Raw genomic sequence first — 18,778 nt, 5'->3', positions numbered from 1 at the left:
TATGACATCTAATCCTATCAGGCATAGCATCGAGCTCCGTCGGAAATGTATACAGGCCATTTATAATTCACGATGTAATTCTCTTTTTTGAATCGCTGTACTTTAGAAGAAAATCTCGTCGATGCACATGCTATTCTACAGATGACGACCTGTCAACGACAGCTAAGTAAACGTGAACAAGGAAATATAAGCGCGTCTCGAAATCTTTTAAGCTCTTTGTGTCCATCAGCTTGTTTTCGTACATATTGGCCTGGAGTAACAGCAGCACGAGCAGGGATTAATATCGCAACTGTATATTGGTTATTTTTATTTTGGCAGAGTTTTCCAATATATGCGAGCAAACGGACATGTCCGAGAGAGCAGCAACAGCTTCCGTCTATGAACGTTGAAGCGAGTCTAATCGATAATATGCCGAGCAGCAGCGTCGGCGGCCGCCTTAACATAAATAGGCTTGTACGTTTATATGTATGAAACAAACGTGCCACGTGCTGTGAGGACTAAATAGTGCAGTACGAGATAAGAGTTGAATCCGTAGATGCGCTTTGTCTGTGCACTTCGTATCGAAAGAAGAAGAAAAAAACAAAACAAAACGAAGATAGAATTGTATAGTATCGCCTAACAGTGCTCATCGTCATCAAGGAGAGCGGCACGTTCGTCCACAAAAATTGCTGCAACAGCAACCATCAGCCGCACACGGCGAAAAAGTGTGTGTTGACAAAAGTCAAACGATTCAGTATGGCAATTTGTTGTTGCCACTGGTGGCATCACCTGCCACGCAACTTAACAAACAACTGAACACGAGAAAACGATTATCACGTTACAGCCTTACAGTTATAGCACACTTTATTTTATTTTCTTGCAAGTTATACGCGTGTTCTTCTGCAAACCGGCTGTTCACGTTATAATATTTATATTTACATTTATCATTTCCCGAGGAACTAGATGAAATAAAACAACCTGGTAGGAAAATGATGGTTGACTGAGCAGCATTGTTTGTAAGAAGCCATGAGATTAAGTGAAATGTGAATTAATCATCAAATCAAACAAAGTTTTAAATTAGTTTAAAAGCAATTAATGAGTAAAGGGCAAGAGAACACATTTTTCCATCTCATACGAATAGCCAAATAAAAATCGAAAAGCGGAATTTTCCCCATCAAGCACTGGAATCAAAATTTCAATTTAATTAAAATTTTGAAGAAAAGAAAAAGGAGAACGCACGAAATCGTAAAAAGAAAATTTTCTCACGAGATATAGCGTGTTTAATCTATTAATTTCATACCATTTAGTTATCTGGTTTGGTTTCCAACCAAAGCTTCTTGAATTCAGCGCAAAAAGGTTCAACTACCCAGCGATCATTCGTCACGACAACAGATTCATTATTCCCAGTGACTGCTTGAGAAGTCCAATTGAATGAGCCAAAGCAAAGCACTTCATCATCAATGATGACAAATTTATGATGCATCAGGAATGGAGGCTTGTTGGTCTGTACTCTGATTCCTAGAAAAAAGCTAATAGTAGAATTTTTTTCTCAACTTTAACAGTCATCAGCATAGATACCATCCTTCATGAAACGATGGTTTTGAGATCCAAATGCAGCTTCCATACTGAGGTCTGTAATCACTCTTACTCTGACTCCAACTTTGTGACGCTGCAATACAACATCAGCTATCTCAAAACAAGAGATGCAATAAACAGCAATGTCGATTGATTTCTTTGCAGACTTTAGGTAGGAAAGGAGGTGCCTGTAATGCAAATAAATGAGGTGGTTGAATTAACCGGACAGGTTTCTTAAAAGTATGTTATACTTGAAACCAGTCTTTGTGTGACTGAAGTCACAAGAAACCATTGAGCAGCCTTGAATTTCATCAAAAAAGTTTTTGCATGCTATTTTCTTGTCCGGGAAAAAGATCACATGTCTGATGACCTGCTTCGCTCGCTTTCGCTGCAGATAGCCGAGACCTTGCCGAGTACATTCTACCAAACCCATAACTACGACAACTAAACCAAGTTTGGGAAGATAATTAATAATATCTATTGGATTCATTTAAACCAAACTTATTTTTTCCTTTCTGGTTTGCTCCGAAAATATCTTGTAAAAGTCGTAGAACCGTACTGTGTATAGTACAACAGATTTGAAAGCTGGTGAAGCACGCATTGTTGCCAGTTAGTTAAAAACCAGAATATTTCCGTGTTTCAGAACGACATTTACGACTAGCGGCCTAGGTTTACACTATTCTGTCTATCCATATGGCTGGATCCTTTTTACTAAAGTTTAAAATAATAAAAAAAAAAAAACGCGTCTGAAAATTTATTTTTACAGCTCCTACATATAAAAAAGAAACGAAACAAAGAAAAAAACAAACAAACAAACACAATCCTGTAAATCAGCCAATCACTTTGAGATGACCCTTATTAGTGCCCAATACAAATCCTTGTCCAGCAGTAGGAATCCAGCGAATACAGTTGAGACTGGTCAATCCAACATCAGCCGTTTGACTTAAATCACGTACGTGGAGCAGACTACCTTTCGGTGGTGGAATGCTCTGTTTTTTCTCCAACAGTTGACGACTACTTTGATGATGATCAACTGTCAAGTCGCCAACAACGCTATGAACAGCGCCACTAGTTGAGCTAGCAGTTGCAGTTGCAGTAGCAGTAGTAGTAGCAGTAGCAGTTGCAGTAGCAGTTGCAGTTGCAGTTGCAGCAGCAGCAGTAATAGCTGACGGGCCATTTCTCTGTGCCTGAAAGACTTTGATAGGAATTTGATACACCTGGGCCCAGAGCGTAGGAAGAGCGTGATCGCGACTGGTAACAGACAGAGCACGGGAACTAGCCAGGCCCAGCAAAAGATGACGACAAGTTGGTGAAATGCTGACCGAAACAACAAACTGGTCAACGTTCACTTGCGCCAGGCACAAACCCAGACGAGATGGTTCTAGACTATGAAGACCTGCAACGAAAACCAACATTAGGACATTTTGAAACCAAAGCACGCGAAAGAAAAACAAGTGAAAAAAAGTGCTTACTAATGAGAGCTCCAGTGAGAGAAGTACAGGGCACGAGGGTAACAAGGAAACGGCCGTCGGCAGAGACATCAACACTCGCGTCATTATGGATCTTACTTTCGGGAACAACAATGTTGGCATAGGGATCGCGGATGTCGGGGATCAATCTGTCTTTGGCGCAAAAATCCCAAGCTTGGATGCGGTAGGTTAAATGGGCGCTCAACGACACTTGCGATTCCGCATTTCGGCGGAGATTCCATCGTTGCTGTCCTGGGCCTTGATCCGCTCCACCGATACCAAAAGAAACTCCAGCCGATCCACCTACGCCACCCATACCGTGACCGACACGCGGGAACACTCTCCAAGGGGCGGAGGAGCATGGTGTGGACCAGCAGTAGAACGCGAAGCCATAACCGGAGACGTCGGACCTTCTTCTGTGGCCGGCATGAATCCTTCGTCTCTCATGGCGTTGGAGAAACGAGAAACGTAAGGGAACGCTTGGGCCTGACCCGCAGCTGATGACGAGCCAGGTCGAGATGGTAGAGGAGTTCCAGGTAATGGTCTATTGGTCGTCGTGTTTATCGACGGGGTAGGAGGTGCATCGGTCGAATCAGAGGAATTGATTGCGTGCTGGGAAAAGAAACTCGTTAGACTCTCGACCATAGTCGAGAGCCATAAACGATAGCGTGTCCGTTCTTGATCGTTATCGCCGCTGTCCTGCGCTGTTCCTGCGCCAGGTTGCTGGCTGGTGTTACCGTTATTGCTTTCACCCATGCTGTTCAGTTGCACGTGGACAACTTGCGACAAATATTCCCTCCACAAGAGTCTAGCGAAAATGGCGATGATGCGCCATTAGTACTGATTCAAATGAACGATGAGCCACGTTTGATTCGAAAATACCTCATTCGCTGCTCTACGCCTCGTGGCGAACGGATTGGACTGGATTGACGCCAACGATTGGCTGCTGGATTCGCCGACTCTGCGGCCACGTCTAGTGCGGAAGCCCCGCAATAGAATCATTCATGAAATCGTCGTAATTCGATCAAATCTATTATTAAACTGGGTAGTGCGGGCATTACCAGTGTCAGTATCGGAACTGTCTTCATCTTCAAACGGACGTGATGGGCGGAAACGAGGCGGAATTCCGATGTTGAGGTTGCTATCCATTCGTCGTGGCGGTTGAAAACGATCCACACTGCCGCTGGAAGACAATCTTGTTTATTTGAAAACATAATTTTAGTTTGAAAGGAGCTGTAAATCAAAGGCAACCTTTCTCTTTCCAAATACCTCGATTCGAAGGAACGTGCCCTTTCAAAGGCGTCCCTTCTTGCTCGAAAATGGCGGATACTGTGAAGGACATTCGAGGCCCACGGCCCGCCGCGAGAAGATACGCCACTGTCACTAAAACTGGCCGTGGGCACACCACCACCATCAACCGAATTCTCTCCAGGTGCTCCTGCTGCTGGAGTCGGGTTGTTCCCTTCGACGTTGCTGCCAATTCCGTTAGCTACGGCCGCCTCATTCAGCTGGGCTAATATGCCCATGGTCTGACGTTGAAGCCTAAAATGCGATTCCAGACGTTCCATCAAGGGACGCAAGGACTAAGAGAAGAAATCCGAAATTTTATTCATTTGCACTTCAAAATTTATGCACTGAATTTTTGTTTGAATTGCCTGATCGCTAGGACGTCCAGATTCCAGATTCACTGGCGTGGTGGATTCCAATGTCGAGTGATAAGTCGCCAAAGATCTGATCTGATTTTGGAGCGTACGTCCGTGGAAAATGCGACTAAGAAGTGAAGGTTTGCGTCGCTGGATACCTGAATGACGAGTATGAAGAAGGGAATTGCTTCTGTGCGTTGGATGTACCACATTAATGTTGTTGCTTCGCCGCGTCATCCGCGAGAATCGGGATCTCCTCCAGCCAAACGAATTGCTGCTCGATCCCGATCCCAATCCTCGTTCCAGATTGGGCATCACTTCGTCAAATTCAAAATCTTTTTTTTTTCATAGAAAAAGAAATTTTAATAAACGAAAAGCTAATAACTTCCATAACTTTTAAGAAAATTCGCTGACCGGTTCCCATCGGATAACCACGTGAAGGTCCTGGCTGGGGATCAATCTGTTCGACGGGATTGCCAGACAAAGAGCTCGAATCGCCACGATAAAGACCCAACCTACTGCGTGGAAAAAAAAAAGAAACATCAAATTTGAACCAAAAAAGAAAGAATAAAAGAGTTCAGTTTACCGGATCGGATATCTGGCTTCCCGTCCCGCCACAAAACTATGACGTAGTCTCGAATTATCTCGATGATGTTGGAGTCCGATTCGCCGTAAACGACCGAACAAATAATTGGTGAAACGTCGACATTGAATTGGAGAATACGCCCGGGATCCCATAACCATTCTGCCGTTGCTAGTGAACTGTAAATCACCTTCATGATTTGAGCCGGTGCTACTGCTGCCAGCAGCCTCACGATTATTGGCAAAGGCAGCAGATTCACGATGACTAGAATTTGGGCGTTGGTTTGACAAGGGCGTGCTGCTTCCTGCTGGACTCGTCCGCAGACGAGACACAAGGTCTAGACTATCCCTGACGCAAACCTGAAGGTAACGAATTTGTTCCCTTAGGTCTTCCAGAATGCGACGGATTTGCTGCAATCGATAAACTTGGCGACGATGACGAGTCATTTCAAGATGAGAACGGCAGATGCGTTGCATATTCTCAATATGTCGGCTGAGGAGCTGAATTCTCATACGAGCATCTTGGTCTAGCGAGGGTCCACTCGGTCTCGAAGAACCTTCTGCTGGACCACCTGCCTGCCGTTGACTGGTGTTTAAAGTTCGACCGATATTGCTGAGGGCTCGTAGATTTTCGGCTGCATTCATCAGCGTACGCCAGAATCGATCGCTCGATGAAGACGTGTTCAATAACGAAGTATCACCTGTTGGAGGGGGTGGACTAGTCCTGGAGCTGTTAATCGTCGATTGGTCAGCCACGGGAACATTAATGGTAGAAACGGAAGGAGCCGGTGATGGAACTTCGCTATTCATGTTAAAGGAAGCTACCGTTCCGGTGCTAGTACTCTGACTGGAACTGGCGTTCAGTTCTAGCTCTGCTGCGCGATGACGTAATTCCTGATAGCGAACCCTCAATCTTTCGTACTGGTCGAGCAATGTCTAAATTTACGAAAGATATTCACAAATGACAATTGCATTAGCGAATCATATTAAACACACCAGGACACCACACTCACTTGATAACGACTCTGAAGGTTACGTTCCCGTTCCTGTTCATTTCGTTCCATTCTGTAATTAATTTGATGAGTTACTTGACCCGGGCCTCCTAATGTCAAAGGACCCCCCGTCAGAGACGAGGTCGTCCCAGGAGCGAAAGAAGCGGACGTGCCAAAAGTATTCGATATTCCTGTGAGTAACCAATTGCCCAATGGATCGAAACTAACATATCTAAAATGGTTCGATTGCAACGATTTAAGATTGGATAGTGACAATAAATTCCTTTTTTCTATCAATAAAACAATACCTTAGTTTTTGCTTCTCATTCGCTGTGCTGCATTTTGCAAAAGGTTGGGGAATATTCCAATCCCAGAAATACAGTGTACTATTAGTAGCAACTACGAGCAGCCTTTCACTAGGATGAAAAGCCAAGGACGCTATCACTGTTGTCACTTCTGTAGCTGTAACAGACCACATTTCACTTCCTCCCTAGAAATTAAAATAGTAAAAAAAGATGAAGGACATTTCAAAAACCAAGCATTATAGCATGAACTTACAGACAAATCCCAAACACGAACTTGCCCTCCAAGACATCCTGATGCAAGAATGTCATTTCGATGGGGATGGAAGGCAATGCACCACGGTGTGCGAGGATGCCCAGTCAGGGTGGAGATGCACTTGCTTGTCCTTAGGTCTGTCACATTGATGTTGTGGTCACCATGTGATGAAGCAACTTTGGAGCTAAACAGACAACAGGAGTAATTAACTTGTTTCTGCAGTAGATGAATGTTGTTGATTCATTACCCATCTGGACTGAAAACCATCAAGAAGGTTGATCTTGGATTTCCAGGCAGAGTGCAGCACTACAAAAAAATATTTTTTGTTTGGAAGTATTTACTTTCAATTTTTTTATATTTACTGTTTCTTTCAGATCCTTTTTCAGAAGATTTTCTTCAGCTATGGCTTCAAGTTTTTTCAGAATAGTATTGGGATTGTGAGTAGGTAGTGAAAGGCTCCTATCATTCAACAGCTTGTGCAAATGATCACATCTAGTGCTTTTGACATCTTGGACTTCAACTACTTCATGATCTTCTTCATCTTCTGATTCGATGTTGAAGACTGGCAATGGAAAGCCGTCCATTTACACAGTAGAAAATCAAAGTTCTTTAATCCTGTCAATAAAAAGGTGAATCTGTTTTCTGGTTGGAAGTATTCGAGAATGTTGGCCTTGAAAACATAAGAATCTCAGCAGGAAGTCAAAAACAGCTGGAACAAGAATTATAGCTGACAAAGGATACTTGCTTTCTGTAAAGACAGAAGGCTCAGTAAATCAGTTAAGGTCTTTCTTACCATAGGTAAGCTGATTTACACTAAACGAACACGTCGATCAACACAACAAAATATCTGGAAATAAAAACTTTCAGCGCAGATAATAATAAGAATCAGTAAGCCAAATATGACCAATAAAATTTTGGCAAGACAGAAAGGAAAGAGACATCTGGTGAATAAATAAGAAACTGGCTCCGAATTTCCACTTGTCAAATCGCTTTCATGCATGAAGGCCAAAATGTTTTTCAAACAATTTGCAAATGATTCAATTACATTTATAACCGCGTAGTACATAGTAACCTTCTTTGTTATATGCACTCGCGCAGGCTAAACTGCACAATTTCTGAAGCAAATAGTAACTTTAGGCCATGAACTATTTTGTCTAGGAAGCCCATGTTGGAATTGGGCGCTTGTTTTCTCGATGGGAACCCATGCTAAGAAGTAAAATTATTAGATTGTGCTGATTCCAACCCACGATGCTCATGGGATAAAGCAACTGCATGTTGCTACTTGCCATCTAGGGAAGGGAAATCTTGGCATTTATATTTAAAAATCAACCAAGTCCGCTAATTTGGAGCTTTTGTTATTCGTTACAGCCATTTTTTTGGTTCGTCAGCCGTATTATTCTGATTGTAATGCCTGAATCAAGTTTGCATAAAAGATATGGTTCAAGGGTACATTCTGTTTTACTTGATTTTTAAGATGTTACCGATGTTACGATTCGACCATGGGAGCATTTGAGTTTTGCAATAGGTCCATTTTCCCGTTGCCAGTTGCTTGAAATCTACTGTGTCATAAATTTTTTGATTTAATGTAAGTGAATATAATTTTATTTGAAATAGAGAAAAACCACAAATTTTCAAATAAGGTTACTTTTTATTTATATTATTATTTCGAATTATCGAATGATAAGACAATCCTTCATCGGCAACCTTGGCGAAATCCAGCTAGTCGTCCCTTTCGTCTGCCGCGTTTCGCCATATTGGACGGGAAATTTTTGATCGAGTTGTTGGTACCTACGTGACTTCAACAAAGCGACATGTTCCGATCAGGTTTGGCTCGCACCGCTTCCTTCGCCCGCAATTTGGCAGTACCCAACAACTGCAAATGCATTGGTAAAATTATTTCTCACAAAATATGCTTTCAAAATGTGGCTAACAAAAGTTTCTGTTGGTGTTCATTGCAGCCGGCGTACGCTTTATGTCGAAGCACTCCACCGAGTCGGACGTTGAATTTGATGCCCGTTATGAATCCTTCTTCAACCGCAAAGATATCGACGGTTGGGAGTGCAGAAAGGTTTATCTGTTTTAATTTGCCATAATGAGTTAGTTTAAATTTAATGTTTTCCAACTTCTGCTAACAGGCCATGAACGATTTGAGCGGAATGGATCTTGTTCCTGAGCCCAGGATTGTTGTTGCCGCCCTCAATGCTTGCCGCAGGCTCAATGATATTGCCCTGGCCATTAGGTTCTTGGAAACGGTAAAGGACAAATGTGGAAATAAAAAAGAAATTTATCCATACATTCTGCAGGTAAATTAAATCATTATCTTATTTTATGATAATAGTATAATAATTGAATTTCCCTAATTATCAGGAAATCCGCCCAACACTAGACCAACTTGGATTGAGCACACCTGAAGAGTTGGGATATGACAAACCTGAATTGGTAGTTAACTGTAAATAACTTTTTTTTTTCCTAGTTATTATTCACCTTATTTCTTGCAGGCACTAAAATCAGTATATGAAATGTGAAGTGCTACTATTGAAGTCCATCATCTATGTGAGAGCTCCATGAGTTGGTATAGTCCAGCATTTAGTAAAATGTATGAACTTGAGATTTACTGGTGACATTAAATGTACAGAGTGGAATTAACATTAAAACACCTATCTCAGTTATTTGAAATTCCTTTTTATAAAACATTTAAATGCAACAAACATTAATTTTTCAATTGTATATAAAAAGAACACCGTATAGAACTTATAAGATTATAATGTTTATTGCTTAGCCTTCAGCAATATAAATGAATGAAGAGAGCATAAGATTGCAATCAGGGATAAATGATCCATGGTTTGGTAATAAAGCAGTAGATTTGATAAGTGAATATACTGTAGTTTGTCCTTTGTGCACAGCTCAAAGTTTATAAATTTGGTCAATCTTCATTTCTTCGCTGCTGCCTCTGCAGCTTTGAGGTCCTTCAATTTTTGTTTCTCTCTCATCAGATCAGCATCTCTATAACATATCACTCGTGTATCAAGAGTAACAGATTAAAAAAAGAATAATAAGTACCTCTGCTTGCGAGCTTCAAGAGACAATCCCTTGTTACCTTCCTTCTCAGCAGCTGATTTGCTCTTCTGCAAATCTGCTGCTTTTTTTGCTGCCTTATCACGAGCAAGATCGCGTTGATTTCCACCTGAAGGACAAAAGAAAACATTGACATAAACGCTATGGAAGCTACTAGATCTTTTCGGCCCTTTTTTTTTTGATAACGTCAAAGTAAACCAGTAAAAAAAAAACAACAATAACTTACGGGTCATGGTGCTATTGTAAAACGAATCGTGTAGGATGAAACTCAATGAAAGTAAAGTGGTATGAAATGATAATAGCACAGGAAAGGGAAACAGGCTTTCGCCCCAAGTTTTCTTTAGGTCGTACTCTTGGTGAATGAGTGAAGATGCGTTTCTACGTTTTCTCTTTAAGGTCCTCCCCTTTACCTTCTTCAAGAGTGATCGTCTTTTGTTTCACGGCGTTGCCAGTTTTTTCTACCACAATAAGGCGGCAAATCTAAAAAACAAACAAAAACAGCTGAGCATATTACCACTTTTACCAGAATCAGAGTTATGGTTTCCATAACTCTGCCAAAACAAAAGAATGAGGCGGGATCTGGTTAAAGCCACATGCCCACATGGCGGTCTCACCTCTTACGTGTAGTGAATTTTAAAAAAGTTTATTGAATGTCATCCTTTTAAGCATTTAAACATTTTGAAAAACCAAGGTTTTATATTAAATGTGGAAATAACAAAAAAAGAAGGAGCCATGAGAAAGAATGAAAGAACAATTACGAAAGATTTTTTTTTGTCTCACTGGGATTTGTCGGGGAACGAACAACTGAAGACAATCGAATATTTGTGATGTATCTGAACTCGAGAAAACAACATCTTTTAGTTGTACACAAGAGAGTATCGATAGAAGTAAGGACAATATGATCACCTAAACTTGTCTGTGGACTTGGTTTAAAAAAATTGCATATTTGTTTTCGACAAAAGAATTCATAGCTCATTATTGCTAAAAGATGGATTTTTCTGTGCTATCAACACAGTTTAATACGAAAAAAGTTCCCTTGGATAAAAGTATAGTATGAAATTTGTTTTTAAAATTAAGTTTAATCTTTTGAAAGTTTGATTTTGGGCGCTAATTTTGTAACACTGAAATTCCATAGTGATGAAGAATGGGGAGCAATTGAAAAATGGTTTTCTTGGATTCCTCTTGCAGATTCTCTCTGCTGAGTTAGGCATCATCTCACATGACTTGAAGGATTTCAGATGCCTCAAATGCATTGCCAGGTAGAAGAATCACTGGCTCTGAAACATGTCCAGCTTCGACACAGATCATGTTGGGGTATTCATCATCACCGAAATCTTGGATTTCTCTGGCTTTCTCAACCCAAGGATTCCACACCACTAAAAACAAGTAAAGAATTTAAAACTAACTTAAAAGTATTTTAGTTTTTTAAATACCTGTATCAGGGAAGTTGTATTTTTGAATCCTCATTTTCCTGTTTGAAACCACATTGGTGATTATGTGCTCTTGGGGTGTGTTTTGGTAGACCCTGTCTGTGTATTCATTGACAGTGACAACATCCCTGACCTCTTGGTAAATAGCTCCATCCCTAGTCTATTTTTGGCCAATCAAAAAAGGATGTATTAGCAGAGTGATGCAGAAAGGGTTTAACTGATTGAAATTACCTTGTCAACAAAAGTGCATCCTTGTAATCCAGTGATTTGACACCTGCGAACATCTGGCACTTTAAAATAGGTGTGCAGTAGCAAATTGAATGAGAAGGTGACATCTTTTCCGACGTTATAGACGCCGATGTTAAAGTGAAGTTCTTTTTCACGGAGAATGAGCCGATAGGAGAGGCGGAAAGGAAAGTTCCACATGGACCTAGTCACCTCATTGTCCACAATGCAGAACATGGCCTCGATATCGCCAGATGGTAATCTCTCTGGCGCCTTTTCGACATGCCAACGAATGATGCGAGCAAACCCATGTTGAGGTCCATAATTCCACGAACCGAATTGAGCTTTAAGAAAAAATAACAATTTTAAAACTTAATTTTTAAATTTTGCGACGTTTACAATTTTGCCAAATGCCGTTTTGCAACATTGCCACATTCTACGAGGTACGGTACGGGTACGAAAACAAGGCATTCCCAAATTTCCCATTTTGGGCAAGGCAGGACATGATTTTTTGATTTTTTTTCTCTTTTTTACATATACATCTGTATATTCTGGGTCGTTTTACCCCGAAGCTTAAGTCAGGGGGACCGCTGAGTGAGCCCGAAACGATCATCATCCATCATTGAGGATTGACAGAACATGGCTGGCACACACAGCGGAGGGAGAGAGACGGAGGCGGAGGATGTGTGCCTTGAAGCACCAGCAAGGAAGCACGAGAGATAGGAGCAACATACACAGTAAAGCGATTAAGGTCAAAGTTAAGTAACTTACGGAAAACGAATGGGATGCCTCCTCGGATGGCTTTTTTCCCGTCAAAAACGGCCTGTTTACTATTTGTGGGAGTACACAAATCGAAATGGATCTTTAAGCGGTGGTGAGAACAAAAAGACAATTAGATGGGGAACGTCATTTACCTGACGAAGAGTTGCTCTTGATTGTTGACTCGCCACGAAACTACCGTAGCGCCTGAAGCGGGGAAAAAAGAACGATTTAATGTTATCCGTTCTTTTGTCTTCTTCGCGTCGTATAATAAAATGTTACATCCATCACACGGACGCAATCCAACGACCCTAAGAAAGACTCGTTTCTTCCCCCTTTTCCCCGTCATATTGTTTTTTTGTTTGTTTTTTTTGTTTTTTTCTCCCCAAAAAAAAAACTTGGCTTACAGCCTTTTGTCAGACAAGCGGGAATAAAAAAAGTGGTTCGTTCAGTTTTTTTTCTGTTTTTATTTTTTTATGGAAGTAAAGAAGTAAAGAAGAAGGGGAAAAAGTGGGCGGTTGGAGTAGTGGATGACAGGAGGGAGATGATGCCAATGCGCGTAACCAACAAACACGTGCATATGTAACAGAATTCCCTCCCCATTGGCAATGGAATGTTTTATACGACATGCCCTTTTTTTAATGCATCTTTTTTTGTGCTTCTTAACGGGAAATATTTTGATTCATCGTTCACGTTCTATCGTATTTTAATCTCCTATGGTTCTACGAAATGCAGTTAACTTTCCTTCACTTTTCCTCTGTTTAGTTGCCGGAAAAATCGTTGCGCACTTAAACAAAAAAATTCCGACAGATTACACGCACCAGCATATCTGAGTAAGGAGGGGCCAAGGACAGGAGAGAAAAAGAGCGTGAATGAAACCGCAGATAAACCCGATCACTTGACTTTCTCTTGTTCAATGAGGGTTGCCTATATCTCTTAACGTTTTAATTTTTTTTTTCCTCTTCTGAGAGTTTCGTTTTTTTATCTGATGACGGTCCATGTTCCCCTTTCAGTAAAGTTTTTTTTTTTTTGTGTGTGTGTGTGTGTGTTAGACTGTCGAGTTTCTGTGTGTATGCGTCTAGAGATACAACACAAAAAAAAACGACATTTGGAGATTGGTTGGGGGAGCAGCGGGTTGGAGAAACCGGTGGCGATACGAGCGCCATTCGGCGGCAAGCACAAAAAAAAACAACAAACCATAAATTAAAAAAAAGGTCGGCTATTTTCTTCCCTGACTTTAAGGGACGAACTAGAAAGAAAAAGTTTGAAAACCAATCCAATCCAATCCAAAGAAGAAGAAGAAAAGAGGAATACGAAAAACATACGACATCCATTTGTTTGAAGCGACAATATTATTTGAAGTGTTAGGAACCATTTGGAAATGATTGTTTCAATGAAAACGTACTGACAGAATGAAAAAAAGAAGAGAATAGGCGTGAGTAATCGACTGACCGTGTAAATTGATTGTGCACGTGGTGTTATTGCCGCGATCGAGGACGACGACGCTAGTGGGCGCGGCGGCCATATTATTACCACCACCACCGCTCGAGTACATGGCGGAACTGACAGGTCCGACCGTGTCGACTAGCTCCTTTTATAACCTCATCACCCCTCTCTCTATTCTCGAGTTGTTTCGCCCGTCACTTTTGCTCAACGTTCACTCGACTGTCCTCTAAGGCTTGATTTCTCTTGATATTGTATTTTTTTTCTTTTTTTTCTTTGAACTGTCAATTTCCGAATTTCTCTCGGTTTTCGTGCATCGTGTGCGTTCTCGAAGAGGTGTCTGTATTTCGCATTTCTGTTGTATTAATTTTTCAAACTGGCAAAGAAATGCGTCATTTCTTCATCGAGTGCAAAAGGCGACCGCTAGGTGTCGCTTGCGTCACTTGACATTCGTTCGAAATTCAATCGACTTTTGCTGTTGTGGTTTCATTAATGACGAAGACGTTTGGTTGTGATAAATTAAAGCATTCTCGTCAATTTTATTCGATAACTCGTTCTACAATGTGAGATGTTAGCGCAAAAGCCGGCTGGCGGTCGATCGAAGAATAGCTGTTCGCTGCGACGTATGGCGCTTGCGCTCCACTGTTTTGTCTGCGTAATTCGTCGTTTTTTTTTTTCTTCTTCTTCTTTTACTGCTGTCCTACGCTGGTCTAGTGGCCGGTCTCTGCAACATTTTTTGGAGGAGCTGCCCGTCGTTTGATCGTGAATGTGTATGTGCGTGTGTGTGTGTGGATCGTCGTGTAAGAGCAAAACAGGAAGCCATTGTGTGTGTGTGTGTGTGTGTGTTTGTGTTGAGCTGTGATTCTCTTCAACCACATTTCCATCAAGAAAAAGACGAGCACGAAAAAGAAAAGAGGAAAAGAAGCTGTTGCAAACTTTTCCGGTGTTTAGAATAGGCGAGATATTCAGTTTTCGATTTTGTCTTTTCCACTCGTGCGTCCGCAAACCGAACAAAACAGAGGGGGAGAAGAAGTGTATTCCGTTTTAGTCGTTTGAAAGAAAATCGGCCAAAAAAAGTTGTTCAATGGCCTTCGAGTAGAGTTTTCTTTGAGTGGCAAAAACAATCAAATTGTTGTTTGGTGAATCAAGAAAAATCGAGTTGAAAGGGACGACATGTTGAAGTTTAGTAGCAAAAGTGACGTCAACGCCGAGTGCAAGTGCATCGTGCGGCTATTGGACGATTCCGAAGTCATCGAATGCGACATTCAGGTAACAAACAAAAAACGTATTTATTACGATGCCAACATAACCCGCCTGTGTGGCTTTTCCCGTTCAAATTATAGATCGAATGAAAGTATCGTTTTTAACAAAAGAGAAACTCCATCAAATCCAGTTAACGTACTTTTTTTGTGTGTGTGTGTGTGTGTGCGCCCGAGACTGTTTATTTGAATAATGGACAAGCCAAGTCTGATAGTGTAATGTGTATCTAGTCTGTTGAAATACGAGGGGAGAGAGAGGGACGGGGAGACGGGGAGGTTGGCCTTTTTATTGATTGGCTCTCAGAGAGACCCTGCCAAGTCCACCCTGTCGACGAAACCTCCCGTATGTGTTACCTAAGCTCACCGCCAGTCAGCTGAGGCTGTGTTGCTGTCTACATTACTTATATTGATTAAGAGATTACAATTGAATTGCATTTTAATCTGAATAATTTATCATTATTATTTTTTTGAAATACAGCCTCGATGCAAAGCTCAGTACCTGTTGGATTACGTTTGCCAGCAGCTGGATGTTGTGGAAAAGGATTACTTTGGATTGCGTTACGTCGACCATCACAAGCAACGCAAATGGTTCGATTTCACCAAATCAGTAGCCAATCAAGTCAGAGGTAGTTGAGTCTGACTTTAAACTTGAAAAAACTACGAATTTCTAATTATAATTTGATTCGTTTTGTTTTGTTTTTATTTTTATTTTTATTTTTGGGTGGGAAAATAGATGCCCACAATTTAGTGCTTTGCTTTCGCGTCAAGTTTTATCCTCCCGATCCGATGAGACTTCAAGAAGCGACTCGCTATCAATTGTACCTGCAATTAAAACGAGATCTGCAACACGGTCGACTTTACAGCCCAGGACCCGGTCACGACCTCGCATTTCTCGCAGCTCTTTGCCTTCAAGGTTTTCATTCTTTTGGTTTATGATTTCAAAAAACAAATAATAATAATAATAATAATAATCAAAATTGCCTTGGGTTTTCTTGTTAAAAAAACAAACAAAACATAAAACAAAACCAAAACAATTAGAGGAATTGGGTGATTATGATCCGGAACGCCATCTACCAGGATACGTCTCGGATATGAATTTGGTGCTAAATCAGTCGGAAAAACTGGAAAATCAAGTCGAAGAGTTTCATTCCGGAAGGGTTGGCGCTCTTGTCGGCATCTCAGCCTCTCAAGCCGTTAACGCGTTTCTCAAAAAAGCCGCCACGCTCGACACTTACGGCGTCGATCCACATCCAGTCAAAGTACATTTTCACCACATGTGTCCGTTGCATATATTTAGCTTTAAACAAATGTACATCATTCGTCTAAACGAACGTAGGACCCGAGAGGAGCTCGTCTGTACATTGGGACGAATCACAGCGGCGTTGCCACATTTTACAACGGGCGTCGGACCCACCATTTCCGCTGGATCGACATTTCAAAGCTCAATTACGAAGGCAAAATGTTTATCATTCACCTCATCATCATGGAAGTCAGTTATTTCTTAATTTTTTTCCTATTTGAAACAGCAAACATTTACCGGTTTGATACTTTTTCAGGATGCAAGAACCAAGGTAATCCACACGAAAGATCAGTAACCGAAAATAAAATACTATTTAAAAACCAAAAACCAAAAAATCGATTTTGAAAAATTAGAAAAAGCACACGGTGGGTTTCAAGTGCGCCACATCGTCTGCCTGTCGCCATTTATGGCGCTATTCGGTCGAACAACGGATATTCTTCACTTTCACTTCATCGGCGGAAATTCCGGCTGTCGTGACGGGTGGAAGCTTTTTTTCACGCGGATCTAAAGTTCGCTATTCGGGGCGGGTTGAACGCGAACTTGCCCTGGAGGAGGTGGCCTTACTCGCAGCGGCCGCCGCCAGTCAAGAACATCCGACTGATCCGGCGGATCGCCGGAATCGATCGGCTACTTACGCGTCGCGACGGTCGACTTCGGAGCCAATCAGCGGCGACGGTTTCGAGTATGCAGACGACGAGGAGGAAACGGACGACCTTTCGTTTGACCGACATCGTTCAATGGAGCGCACTACTCCCAATGGCTCCCGCAGGAGGAATCACAACGATGAACCGTTGCCAAGACAACGGCATCGTCAACACGATCAAGACGGTTGGTCTGCTTCACTTCTCATCAATCTTTTGTTTTTTTTGTTTTTTTTTTTAACTTTTTCTTTTTTAAAAATTTTTCAATTCTTTAAGAAAATTCATCAATTGAATGTATGTAAACAATTATTTGAATTCATTTTACGAGATTGAAATTCAACTTGCAAACAAATCAGTTCTAGAAGGCCACGACAGTTACGAGGCGTCATCTTGCGGCAGCGGCGCAAGTCAAGACGATCGTTCAGATGTGGCAAGTTGGGTGGCTCTCGATCTCAGGGGCTTGCCTCGCCATCATTTGCAGCATCAACAGCCGCACCATAGCAACGGTTACGACACTTTAACCATCGATTCAGATTTCTACGGATACGCGGGCAGTACGACGGGCAGCACAGCAGCTGACCCCAACAGCTGGTCCCTTCATCCCGATCACGATCATCAATGGCGTGAACGCGATCATTCTGGCAGTCGTCATTCTGCTTCGCCGGCCCACTATTCTTCTTCGTCCTCGTACGAATTTTTCCGTCTTGTTTTCAAACATTACAGGACTCAAACGTGTTCCGTTTCAAGTTCAAAGTTATGAAACCAAATACTATTAGCTTTGGATGATTGAACTTTTACAGGCGATATAAGGACGAACCGTCGGATGGCTGGTCGGATTCTGTTCCTCGACAACGACGACGACGAGAGCTCAAATTGTCGGAACAGGTCCTCCGCGCTGCCATTCCTCTGCTACCCCCTGGCGGAGGATCATTGATTCCGGCTGGTCAATCGCCATCGGGCCCATTACAACACGTCCAGCATCCGTGTAAAATGTGGACCAAACGGTTCTTGCTACTAGGCACGAGCCTTTTCACGGCATTTTCCTTCATGGCACTGACCTTGATCCTCGTCTACGAAACAGATTTCCATTGGGCTATTCATTTACGTCACTGGCCCGAAATGGTCTTCATCCAGCGTCATTTGTACATTCCATTACGTAATCTATTCCCAATCGGGTCCTCATCATAACCACGTGATCTCTAAAGAAGCGTAATTTTATTTTATATTTTGTTTTTATTTATTTATTTATTTATTTTTTTAATTCTTTGCACCCCGACAAATCATTCACGTTCTTTGTTTTGTCGCTTATTAACGCCATCTAGCGTACTAAATCAACATCTTTTGTCAATTTATTTTTTATTTTTTTAGGAAAAGCTTTCTTTATTAAAGACTCTAATTATCTCTCTAAACTCTGGTTGTTATTGCTCATTCCATTCATGTCAATTGTCCACTGCTACAATCGACCCAGCTCACGTATGTCTGTCTCTTAATAAAAAAAAAAGCTTCTTTCAAATCATTTAAAAACTAAAATGTCTTTCAATTTTAGGATAATTTTGTCACACATTATGTCGTTTCCTCTGCCATTGGTTTGATTTTCTCTCTGCGTTTTGTTCTTTTTGAGTTCCATGCTTCATATTCGAGACACAAAAAAAATCAAATTCAACAAATACACACTTGTTCTAACTCAGTTTCAGTCCGTAGACCTTTTTTGAGATTCGACTTTCTGAACAGGGATTTTCGATCGATTGCGATAAGTATTTTATCATCGGAAAAATGATAACCATTTCAATAGACCTTTTTCACAAGGCGAAAAGCATGGAATTTTGCATGGGGCAACGCCGAAATCGG

The 18,778-nt window shown here is 41.5% G+C and overlaps 5 protein-coding genes across 9 annotated transcripts; 2 read left to right on the top strand and 3 right to left on the bottom strand.

Moving 5' to 3' along the window:
* Window positions 1-825: 825 nt before the first annotated feature.
* Window positions 826-2,044, bottom strand: LOC116931828 (mitochondrial cardiolipin hydrolase). 2 transcript variants are annotated; one of them, XM_032939470.2, is made up of 4 exons: window positions 1,806-2,044; window positions 1,558-1,742; window positions 1,280-1,497; window positions 826-1,160 (listed from the first exon to the last, which is right to left on the bottom strand). In XM_032939470.2, exons 1-3 carry the CDS (start codon window positions 2,042-2,044, stop codon window positions 1,283-1,285), a joined length of 639 nt encoding a protein of 212 aa, XP_032795361.1. In that variant the 3' UTR covers window positions 826-1,160; window positions 1,280-1,282. The 2 variants fall into 2 exon arrangements, with proteins under 2 accessions (XP_032795361.1, XP_045036190.1); XM_045180255.1 differs by having other exon boundaries at window positions 826-957.
* A 249-nt stretch (window positions 2,045-2,293) lies between these two features.
* On the bottom strand, window positions 2,294-8,209 carry LOC116931824. Its single transcript, XM_032939460.2, is given in 15 exon segments — window positions 2,294-2,950; window positions 3,027-3,372; window positions 3,375-3,831; window positions 3,906-3,996; window positions 4,085-4,218; window positions 4,293-4,606; window positions 4,679-5,001; window positions 5,081-5,184; window positions 5,253-6,184; window positions 6,262-6,472; window positions 6,549-6,730; window positions 6,799-6,982; window positions 7,046-7,104; window positions 7,161-7,413; window positions 7,592-8,209. Coding segments are annotated over 14 exon segments (4,125 nt in total). The 5' UTR covers window positions 7,383-7,413; window positions 7,592-8,209; the 3' UTR covers window positions 2,294-2,384.
* Window positions 8,210-8,522: 313 nt separating this feature from the next.
* On the top strand, window positions 8,523-9,467 carry LOC116931829 (cytochrome c oxidase subunit 5A, mitochondrial). Its single transcript, XM_032939471.2, has 5 exons — window positions 8,523-8,685; window positions 8,757-8,866; window positions 8,934-9,101; window positions 9,166-9,237; window positions 9,297-9,467. The coding sequence occupies exons 1-5, from the start codon at window positions 8,610-8,612 to the stop codon at window positions 9,321-9,323; spliced, it is 453 nt and encodes a 150-aa protein (XP_032795362.2). The 5' UTR covers window positions 8,523-8,609; the 3' UTR covers window positions 9,324-9,467.
* Window positions 9,468-10,500: 1,033 nt separating this feature from the next.
* LOC116931827 (glucose-6-phosphate 1-epimerase) lies at window positions 10,501-13,871 on the bottom strand. Of its 2 annotated transcripts, XM_032939468.2 has the most exons (6): window positions 13,740-13,871; window positions 12,443-12,494; window positions 12,300-12,358; window positions 11,535-11,872; window positions 11,307-11,463; window positions 10,501-11,249 (listed from the first exon to the last, which is right to left on the bottom strand). In XM_032939468.2, the coding sequence occupies exons 1-6, from the start codon at window positions 13,840-13,842 to the stop codon at window positions 11,089-11,091; spliced, it is 870 nt and encodes a 289-aa protein (XP_032795359.1). In that variant the 5' UTR covers window positions 13,843-13,871; the 3' UTR covers window positions 10,501-11,088. The 2 variants fall into 2 exon arrangements, with proteins under 2 accessions (XP_032795359.1, XP_032795360.1); XM_032939469.2 differs by lacking the exons at window positions 12,300-12,358; window positions 12,443-12,494 and having other exon boundaries at window positions 13,740-13,850.
* LOC116931826 (FERM domain-containing protein 5) lies at window positions 11,244-18,617 on the top strand. 3 transcript variants are annotated; one of them, XM_032939466.2, is made up of 9 exons: window positions 11,244-11,259; window positions 15,468-15,615; window positions 15,723-15,902; window positions 16,028-16,248; window positions 16,326-16,478; window positions 16,546-16,560; window positions 16,643-17,117; window positions 17,287-17,617; window positions 17,731-18,617. In XM_032939466.2, the coding sequence occupies exons 3-9, from the start codon at window positions 15,776-15,778 to the stop codon at window positions 18,116-18,118; spliced, it is 1,710 nt and encodes a 569-aa protein (XP_032795357.2). In that variant the 5' UTR covers window positions 11,244-11,259; window positions 15,468-15,615; window positions 15,723-15,775; the 3' UTR covers window positions 18,119-18,617. The 3 variants fall into 3 exon arrangements, with proteins under 3 accessions (XP_032795357.2, XP_032795356.2, XP_032795355.2); XM_032939465.2 differs by lacking the exon at window positions 11,244-11,259 and adding an exon at window positions 14,036-14,999 and having other exon boundaries at window positions 15,468-15,577; XM_032939464.2 differs by lacking the exon at window positions 11,244-11,259 and adding an exon at window positions 14,036-14,999.
* Window positions 18,618-18,778: the final 161 nt, after the last annotated feature.

The sequence above is a fragment of the Daphnia magna genome, linkage group LG10 (assembly GCF_020631705.1).
Source record: "Daphnia magna isolate NIES linkage group LG10, ASM2063170v1.1, whole genome shotgun sequence".
NCBI lineage: Eukaryota > Metazoa > Arthropoda > Branchiopoda > Diplostraca > Daphniidae > Daphnia > Daphnia magna.
Note: the sequence above shows the minus strand (reverse complement) of the source record. Positions and strands in the feature narration are given on the sequence as shown.

Bases quoted from the DNA above. Each gene is read 5' to 3' on its own strand.
- LOC116931827 (XM_032939468.2), bottom strand. From the start codon at position 13,842: ATGTACTCGAGCGGTGGTGGTGGTAATAATATGGCCGCCGCGCCCACT. The intron at 12,359-12,442 runs GTAAATGACGTT...TCCCACAAATAG, and splicing joins CAAGAGCAACTCTTCGTCAG to TAAACAGGCCGTTTTTGACG. The intron at 11,464-11,534 runs GTAATTTCAATC...GGCCAAAAATAG, and splicing joins GATGCACTTTTGTTGACAAG to ACTAGGGATGGAGCTATTTA.
- LOC116931829 (XM_032939471.2), top strand. From the start codon at position 8,610: ATGTTCCGATCAGGTTTGGCTCGCACCGCTTCCTTCGCCCGCAATTTG. The intron at 8,686-8,756 runs GTAAAATTATTT...TGTTCATTGCAG, and splicing joins CAACAACTGCAAATGCATTG to CCGGCGTACGCTTTATGTCG. The intron at 9,238-9,296 runs GTAGTTAACTGT...TATTTCTTGCAG, and splicing joins GATATGACAAACCTGAATTG to GCACTAAAATCAGTATATGA.
- LOC116931826 (XM_032939464.2), top strand. From the start codon at position 14,904: ATGTTGAAGTTTAGTAGCAAAAGTGACGTCAACGCCGAGTGCAAGTGC. The intron at 15,000-15,467 runs GTAACAAACAAA...TTTGAAATACAG, and splicing joins TCATCGAATGCGACATTCAG to CCTCGATGCAAAGCTCAGTA. The intron at 15,903-16,027 runs GTTTTCATTCTT...CAAAACAATTAG, and splicing joins CGCAGCTCTTTGCCTTCAAG to AGGAATTGGGTGATTATGAT.
- LOC116931828 (XM_032939470.2), bottom strand. From the start codon at position 2,044: ATGAATCCAATAGATATTATTAATTATCTTCCCAAACTTGGTTTAGTT. The intron at 1,743-1,805 runs GTATAACATACT...TTTGCATTACAG, and splicing joins CACACAAAGACTGGTTTCAA to GCACCTCCTTTCCTACCTAA. The intron at 1,498-1,557 runs GTATCTATGCTG...GCTTTTTTCTAG, and splicing joins CCATCGTTTCATGAAGGATG to GAATCAGAGTACAGACCAAC.